Raw genomic sequence first — 9,480 nt, 5'->3', positions numbered from 1 at the left:
AGAACAGAAAGTCCCATCACATGAGTTTTATTTTGGTATTTATTTAAAAAACATATGTACAAAAATGTAAAAAAGTTCAAGTCCAGACTATATAGGCACAAACACACATGGGAACAAAACTGGCAAAGTAACCAAAAAGAATATTGGCTGTCTTGTATTTGCTGTGAGTTCTTCTAGTTCAACAACCGTGTTTCACGAGTGCAGCTGGTAGGTCGTGCAGTGTATTGTTTAGATCGCAGCAGTACTCTGACCAGCAGTCGTGATCTTTACAGCTCCTTTCCTCCCTTGCCTGAAGAAACAAGTGAGATTATTAGTGACAAGCAACACAGACGTTTAGTTTGTCATCTTCACACAGAGTTGTGCGTGCGTGTCATTCTGAACTTGACTTACTTTTTTAAGTAAGTTTGAGTAAGTAAGATTTTTTAGAATGTGTCGTCCAAGTGTGGACTCTGGACTCACACACTTCTTCATATCTGCTTTTGTGGTAACACTGAAAGATTTTTAAAAAGAGGTGTATTAGAAAGGAGCTGGAGAACACAGCAGAATTGTGCCTCAGATCATCTTGTGGACTCACATGATTTCTGTATGTGGACAGAAGATACTTGGTAGTGTATCACTGGCTTAGCCTTGATGAGCTTTGGGCTGATTCTGCCAATGTAACTGTAACACTTGCATTTATTAGATTTGCTGGCTGGTTGTCCTGTATAGGAAAAGACAAGAGCATTACCCGTTGATCAGCAGCCAAAATATCCATAAACAGGATGAAGGGGGAAAAAAGAAACAAAGAAGGAAAAAAAAAAATAAGATTTTCACAGTACCTTGTGCACCTAGGATAAGCAGGCAGGCAATGAAGGCAGTGACTGAGTTCATAGTTGTGGCTGTAGGCAGATCCGCTGTTCACAGTTTCTGTCTTGAGTATGGCTCCTGATGCTGTGAAGTAAGCAGCACGCTGCCTGCACAAGTGGCCCCACCCCCAAGAGGTGTTTTGCAACATTAATTTCACTTTCCAGAATGCTTTTACTTTCTTCTTCTTCTTTTTCCCCTCTACAAAGCCCATTTCCCAGAATCATAGACTTCACCCATAGCTTTGAAACAACGAAAGAAAACAACAACATGACTCCCTTTCTGCAAGCCCTTTAAAATGAGTCCAGTTATGAGTAACTGAAATGACAATTTTTTTTTAAGAGAGAGAATCTTTGAGCTGTGCATTTAATTGCTGATGGACAACATGCATGTTCCATAAAGCATGTGTAACTGACATACAAAGTCTAATCATGACTTATAGTGGGTAGTCAAGAATAGACATTGTTTTATAAATGGCCACCATTAAAGGAAAGGGTATTTTAATGTCTTAAATAGCTGTTAAAATGTTTCTTTAATTTTGTTAAAATCAACTTATTATTCCATGACTAGCAGTATATGCACTTTTCTTCATTCATTCAAATATTGTATAATGTTTCCACTTGTACACTGTATACAAACCCACACAGTCTCTAGTTAGCTAGGAAATTACAAGAATGCTAAGTCATAACTTTACATTCACATAGATTACATCCCAGAGCAATTGCTTTTGTATTGTCAGTATGTGTCCCTATTTCAAATTATCACCAGTGATTTCTGTGGAAAAGTGATGTGAAACTCAAACAGACTGAGGAAAACACCGTGCCAAATGTTTCAGTTAAATTCTGAATGAACTCGATGAAAGTAGGGCCTTGTGTTTTGAAAAAAATCAAGTTGGATCCACACATCCGAGTGCATCCAAAATAATAATAATTTTCATGTAAATCGAGAAATGAGAAGAAAGTTTGCAGATTATGAAGAATTTGTAGCATGCTATTTATTTCAAAAGTAGGATGTCATGCCATATAGAAGGCACTATGGCAGAACTAAATGAACATGTCATAAATCCAGTTGAGCTTTCACAACTTCAAATCATTGCAAGTCTGTAGATTTCTACGCAAGCAGTCTGACTAAACTAGTAAGAGTTTCACACATGGAAGTCTCAAACCATTACTAGTGTACTAGTATTGGCGACTAAGGTATATATTTTTAATGAATGCCTAGAAAAAACTCCTAATTACTACTGAATTTTGTATGTACAAAGACCATTGAACCTATTTACACTCTTTCTAACACAGATATATGAAGGATGAAGGGACTATGCAGTTGAAACTCCAAGTGTGTACCTGTGGACAGCCTGACCACCTGTTGAAGGTAACGGACTAACATGGCTAATGCTAGCATCTCTTTTAAGATCATCTTGGCTTAGAAAAATAGCCAGCAGTACTAGCTAGTTACCATTTTTAGTAAGCCAGTGTGTGCTTCACAAGTAAAGCTTGAAGCAGCTCAGACAATTTGAACCAACACTGAGCCCTATTACACAGTGTTAGAACAATTGTTGCAATCTACAGCCTCGTGAATAAAATGTTCTCTGTAAACACAGATGTTACCACATTTCTTTCTGCTACTTTAAGTGAAAAGAACTGAGACATGGTAATAATAACAAATAATAGCTGTCAGTTCTCTCGTTCCTTATATTACTGCCCTCAATCAAGACAGGAGATGACACAATTCAATTCAATTCAATTCAATTCAATTTTATTTATATAGCGCCAAATCACAACAAAAGTCGCCTCAAGGCGCTTCATAGATACAGAGGAAAAACCCAACAATCATATGACCCCCTATGAGCAAGCACTTTGGCAACAGTGGGAAGGAAAAACTCCCTTTTAACAGGAAGAAACCTCCGGCAGAACCAGGCTCAGGGAGGGGCGGCCATCTGCTGCGACCGGTTGGGGTGAGAGAAGGAAGACAGGATAAAAGACATGCTGTGGAAGTGAGACAGAGGTTAATAACAGATATGATTCAATACAGAGAGGTCTGTTAATACATAGTGAGCGAGAAGGGTGACTGGAAAGGAAAAACTCAATGCATCATGGGAATCCCCCGGCAGCCTACATCTATTGCAGCATAACTAAGGGAGGATTCAGGGTCACCTGGTCCAGCCCTAACTATATGCTTTAGCAAAAAGGAAAGTTTTAAGCCTAATCTTAAAAGTAGAGATAGTGTCTGTCTCCCGAATCCAAACTGGAAGCTGGTTCCACAGAAGAGGGGCCTGAAAACTGAAGGCTCTGCCTCACATTCTACTTTTAAATACTCTAGGAACAACAAGTAGGCCTGCAGAGCGGGAGCGAAGTGCTCTAATAGGGTGATATGGTACTACAAGGTCATTAAGATAAGATGGGGCCTGATTATTTAAGACCTTGTATGTGAGGAGCAGGATTTTGAATTCAATTCTGGATTTAACAGAAAGCCAATGAAGGGAAGCCAAAACAGGAGAAATATGCTCTCTCTTTCTAGTCCCTGTCAGTACTCTTGCTGCAGCATTTTGGATTAACTGAAGGCTTTTCAGTGAGTTTTTTGGACATCCTGATAATAATGAATTGCAGTAGTCCAGCCTGGAAGTAATAAATGCATGAACTAGTTTTTCAGCGTCACTCTGAGACAGGATATTTCTAATTTTAGAGATGTTGTGCAAATGGAAGAACGCAGTCTTACATATTTGTTTAATATGTGCGTTGAAGGACATATCCTGGTCAAAAATGACTCCAAGGTTCCTCACAGTGTTACTGGAGGCCAAGGTAATGCCATCCAGAGTAAGAATCTGGTTAGATACCATATTTCTAAGCTTTTCAGCGCCGAGTACAATGACCTCAGTTTGATCTGAATTAAGAAGCAGAAAGTTAGTGGCCATCCAGGTCTTTATGTCTTTAAGACATTCCTGCAGTTTAACTAATTGGTGTGTGTTATCTGGCTTCATGGACAGATAGAGCTGGGTGTCATCTGCATAGCAGTGAAAATGTATGCTATGTCTTCTAATGATGCTGCCTAGGGGAAGCATGTATAATGTAAACAGAATTGGTCCTAGCACTGAACCCTGTGGAACTCCATAATTAACCTCAGTGTGTGAAGAGGACTCTCCATTTACATGCACAAATTGGAGTCTATTAGATAGATATGATACAAACCACTGCAGTGCAATACCTGTAATACCTACAGCATGTTCTAATCGCTCTAATAGGATATTATGGTCAACAGTATCGAATGCTGCACTAAGGTCAAGAAGGACAAGCACAGAGATGAGTCCACTGTCAGAGGCCATAAGAAGATCATTTGTAACCTTCACTAAAGCTGTTTCTGTGCTGTGATGAACTCTGAAACCTGACTGAAACTCTTCAAATAAACCATTCCTCTGCAGATGATCTGTTAGCTGTTTGACAACTACTCTTTCAAGGATTTTTGATATGAAAGGAAGGTTGGAGATTGGCCTATAATTAGCTAAGACTGCTGGGTCTAGAGATGGCTTTTTGAGTAAAGGTTTAACTGCAGCCACCTTGAAGGCCTGTGGTACATAGCCGATTATTAGAGATAGGTGGATCATATATAAGATCGAAGAATTAATCAATGGCAGGACTTCTTTGAGCAGTTTTGTAGGAATGGGGTCTAAAAGACACGTTGATGGTTTGGAGGAAGTAATTATTGAAGTTAACTCAGAAAGATCGATTGGAGAAAAAGAGTCTAACTTAACATCAATGGAACTAAGAGTAGCTGTAGATAATATTACATCTGTGGGATGATTATTGGTAATTTTTTCTCTAATGATAAAAATTTTATTTGTGAAGAAGTTCATGAAGTCATCACTAGTTAACGTTAAAGGGATGGTTGGCTCAAAAGAGCTCTGACTTTTTGTCAGCCTGGCTACAGTGCTGAAGAGAAACCTGGGGTTGTTCTTATTTTCTTCAATCAGTGATGAGTAGTAAGCTGTTCTGGCTTTGCGGAGGGCTTTCTTATAAAGCAACAAACTATTTCTCCAGGCTAAATGATGATCCTCTAAATTTGTGACACGCCATTTCCTCTCCAGATTACGAGTCATCTGCTTTAGGGTACGTGTTTGAGAATTATACCACGGGGTCAGGTACTTCTGATTAGAGACCTTAGTTTTCACTGGAGCTACAGTATCCAGAGTCGTACGTAGTGAGGAGGTGAAATTATTAACAAGATAATCGACCTCTGTTGGGGTAGCGTTCAGATAGCTGCTCTGCTCTGTGTTGGTACAGGGCATTGACGATGATAACAGTGGCTGGATTATATTCTTAAACTTAGTTACAGCGCTTTCAGAAAGACATCTACTTTGATAAAGTCCACTCTCCACTGCTGCGTAATCAATTATTGTAAATGTAAATGTTATCAAGAAATGATCAGACAGGAGAGGGTTTTCAGGAAACACTGTTAAATGTTCAGTTTCTATGCCATATGTTAAAACAAGATCTAGAGTGTGATTAAAGTGGTGGGTGGGTTCTTTTACATTTTGAGAGAAACCAATTGAGTCTAACAACAGATTAAATGCCATGTTGAGGCTGTCATTTTTAGCATCAACATGGATGTTAAAATCACCCACAATAATTATTTTATCTGAGCTCAGAACTAAATTAGATATAAAGTCTGAGAAATCAGACAGAAACTCTGTGTAAGGCCCAGGTGGACGATAGATGATAACAAGTAAGACTGGTTTCTGAGTTTCACAGCTGGGGTGGACAATGTTAAGCATCAGGCTTTCAAATGAATTAAAAGTCTGTCTTGGTCTTTCATTAATTAATAGACTGGTGTGAAAAATTGCTGCCACACCGCCCCCTCGACCTGTGCTTCGAGATTTCTGGTAGTTAGAATGACTCAGGGGTGTTGATTCATTTAAACTAACATAATCATCCTGCTGCAACCAGGTTTCTGTAAGGCAGAGTAAATCAATTTGTTGATCAATTATTAAGTCATGTACTAACAGAGACTTGGAGGAGAGAGACCTAATATTTAATAATCCACATTTCACTGTTTTACTCTTTGGTTCAGATGTGGATACTGTATTGTTCTTTCTTTGTAAATGTTTAAGTTGTTTGTTGCTAGTTTTTAGTTTGTTTTTTGTCTTTTTGGAAGCTGACACAGTCTCTGTGTGGGTTTTTGGGGGGGTAGCAGGAGGAGGGAAGCTGCAGAGAGGCAAATTTAATAAATTTGTCGATATTTCTAGAAATGAGAGCTGCTCCATCCAAAGTGGGATGGATGCCATCTCTCCTAACAAGACCAGGTTTCCTCCAGAAGGTTTGCCAATTATCTATGAAGCCCACATCATTTCTGGGACACCACTCAGACAGCCAGCAATTTAAGGAGAACATGCGGCTAAACATGTCACTCCTGGTCTGATTGGGGAGGGGACCAGAGAAAACTACAGAGTCCGACATTGTTTTGGCAAAGTTGCACACCGATTCAATATTGATTTTAGTGACCTCCGATTGGCGTAACCGGGTGTCATTACTGTTAACTATTGATATAAGTTAATTTTTTTTAATGCACACCTAGCAATAAAAAATGTGGTAAAGTAGCATGAGTACTATAAAGTTTTGTAGGGTCCTGTTAAAAATAAAAAAAATCACACAAGCATTACACCATATCTGGCATATATAGTCAAATTTTGTATAGTACATTGTTGAAATTGTAAACTATATATTCCATTTATCCACTTACCGTAATTGTTGATTGAATGGATATCACTAACACCTGCAAGTGTTTAAACTATTTCGTTTTTTTGTATAATTCATCAGCATCTGTGGAGGGATGTATTTGAGTATCTTCTGTTCCACCTTTTATAACCTGGAAGCTGAGGATAGCTTAATCCTGACAAGGACACAATATCCACGTCTTATCATAGATGTTGCATCCTTTGTGCAGCAATTCCAGAGAGAGAGCAATGACCACCGATCAAGATCAACCAGTTTCTTTTCTGGCAGCTGTGGTAATAACAAAGTTTGCATTCTTTGAAAAATGCTGGGTCATGTATGATTTGTCTGAGAACATGTGTCATCACATAAGCCAGCATTTAATATCCAAGACTAATAGGAGGTTGTATTGTATTCTCACCTTAGCTGCGAGGAAGAATATTCTACTGCAGTGGATTAATGAAAAAGCACCAACTGTTAAAGGTTGGCAAAGAGGAGTGTTGGAGTATATTACACTCAAAAACTGACCAATTCTTTAAGGTCTGGGAACCATACTTGAATCATGTATAACCCGATGTCTCTAATATTATGCTACAAGGATTTCCTTGAGTGTTCGAACTGCATACTACTGGAACCACAGGTATTGTATGGTATTGTTAAGATGGATCTGAGCTGGTGTTTTGTGTTTGGTTTTTGGTTTGTTTGTTCCTTTTTTTTTGTTTTTCATTGCTGTGAATTTTACACCATATCATATTATGTAATTATGGGTTGTTTGGCAGCACGGTGGCACGGTGGTTAGCACTGTTGCCGCACAGCAAGAAGGTCCTGAGTTCAATTCCACCATCAGGCCGGGGTCTTTCTGTGTGGAGTTTGCATGTTCTCCGCGTGTTTGCGTGGGTTCCCTCCGGGCACTCCGGCTTCCTCCCACCGTCCAAAGACATGCAGCTTGTGGGGATAGGTTAATTGGATAATCCAAATTGTCACTAGGTTTGAATGTGCAAATGAATGTGAGTGCGAATGGTTGTCTGTCCATGTGTGTTGGCCCTGCGACAGACCGGCGACATGTCCAGGGTGTACCCCGCCTCTCGCCCTATGACAGCTGGGATAGGCTCCAGCGTCCCCCGCGACCCTGAAAAGGATAAGCGGAAGCGAATGGATGGATGGATGGATGGGTTGTTTGTGAAAATAAATGAATAAAAATATTGTTAAAAAAAGAGAGGTGGAGATGGGGAGGAGGTAGGTGGGTTACACAAAGGGGTCTGCAAAGGAGAATGACAGATGCGCAGTGAGATTTAAAGTATGCAGTGTAGGGTAATTTCCAATAAACCAAGTTCAAAAAGGGCGATCATGGCTCAAGAGTTGGCCGTTTGTCTTGTAATCGGAAGGTTGCTGGACAGTCTCGCTCGTTGTGTCCTTGGGCCAGACACTTCACCTACTGCCTACTGGTGATGGCCAGAGGGGGCGATGGCGCGATATGTAAGCCTCGCTTCTGTCAGTCTGCCCCAGGGCAGCTGTAGGTACCACAGCAAAGGATTCTGGGAACTCGTGGCAAGAGGTACTAGCGTACGCAGGCTTTCAATTGAAATTACATTACACAGCGATAAAAAGAAACACAAAAAATGGCAAGAAGCTGTTGTATTATTAACTGCAATAGCCGGTCGCATGACAGCCACGGGAAGCTGACGGGTAAAGAGATCGGTTGTTATCGGATTACGTCTTTGAAGAGAAATTGTTCAAGCCATGTTTCCGAAGTAACAAAGAGGCGACAGATGGCCTGGATTGCAGCCATTCGAAGACCAAATATAACGTCCCAGAACACTCCAGCTCATATGTCAGTCTGCTCCAAGCATTTCCACAAAAGTCAGTGTTTTGTAGTATTTAATACGTCATTTTTCATAACATAATTGGTGATATAGGTTACAAGCAAGTCTGGCGCTGAACAGAAATTGTCGCGCTATGCTCCTTTTTTTTATTGTGCATAAATAGTGAATTGTCCTGACAGAATATTGCGTTTCGCTTCTGTTATTACCATGGTACATTGACAAAAACATATACTTTTATTCACAGGATAAAACAGTTTTTTTTGTATCACTAATTGCCCAGTACGATTACAGCATACAATATTATTGTCACTGCTACATTTCTGTCGAACCAGAAATTATTTCCACTACTAATTAATTGCCGTTGAGCTTAAAGGTCCTATTAATAAACGGTTAACGAATGTGTATTTATGAAGACGATTTGTGAGACTGGTAAACTTGTGATATGTACGACGGTCTTTCGTTCTACACGGTGCATTTCAAGGTCCTGTACCCATCCGTCGGTAAACTGTACTTGGGCTTGTTGCAGTGACCTGAACTTACTAAACTTCATGAGTGTATGCACTCACTCCAAGAACCGTATAATTATAAATATGAGCGTGGTGAAAGTTGGGCAGCACGCTAACGTATTTTGTCCACTCTGTGTGCTCGTAAGGGTCTAACCCTTTCACTCCTTTGATTTTTTTCCTCGTGTCTTTTCTTTGACTTTTCATCAAGTCTGTCTTTGTACGGACCGGCATTGTTCTCCTTCGTTTTGTACATACCTTTTTTGGGGGACAAAGAAAAAGCAAGAAGGTATTGGAACCGGTGAATGAACGTTTTGCGGTGCTGTAAATGCTTTGATGCATTGTTTTGATTGTTTTGCCACGAGTACCCGGCATGCAATGCGCGAAAGTCACGTGGTCTGTCAATCTCTATAGTGGAATTGTAAAGTGCTTTGAGAGTCTCGAAAAGTGCTATATAAATGCAATCCATTATTATTAAAAAGGGACTCTATGGCTGACACGGGTTCCTGGTTTCCAAAAGGACTGCTTCCAGTTGCATTATGATTTGAAGACTGTTTATTACAAACTGAAGATGTAACAATGAACTCCCTCCTAGGGTGGCTGTAGCTC

The 9,480-nt window shown here is 40.0% G+C and overlaps 1 protein-coding gene across 1 annotated transcript; it reads right to left on the bottom strand.

Moving 5' to 3' along the window:
- Positions 1 to 228: 228 nt before the first annotated feature.
- Positions 229 to 870, bottom strand: LOC102790394 (C-X-C motif chemokine 10). Its single transcript, XM_087848814.1, is given in 5 exon segments — positions 229 to 292; positions 413 to 490; positions 575 to 608; positions 611 to 700; positions 819 to 870. Coding segments are annotated over 5 exon segments (318 nt in total).
- Positions 871 to 9,480: the final 8,610 nt, after the last annotated feature.

Source organism: Neolamprologus brichardi, chromosome 12 (genome assembly GCF_056152115.1).
Source record: "Neolamprologus brichardi isolate AB-2024 chromosome 12, ASM5615211v1, whole genome shotgun sequence".
In the NCBI taxonomy this organism is placed as follows: domain Eukaryota; kingdom Metazoa; phylum Chordata; class Actinopteri; order Cichliformes; family Cichlidae; genus Neolamprologus; species Neolamprologus brichardi.
Note: the sequence above shows the minus strand (reverse complement) of the source record. Positions and strands in the feature narration are given on the sequence as shown.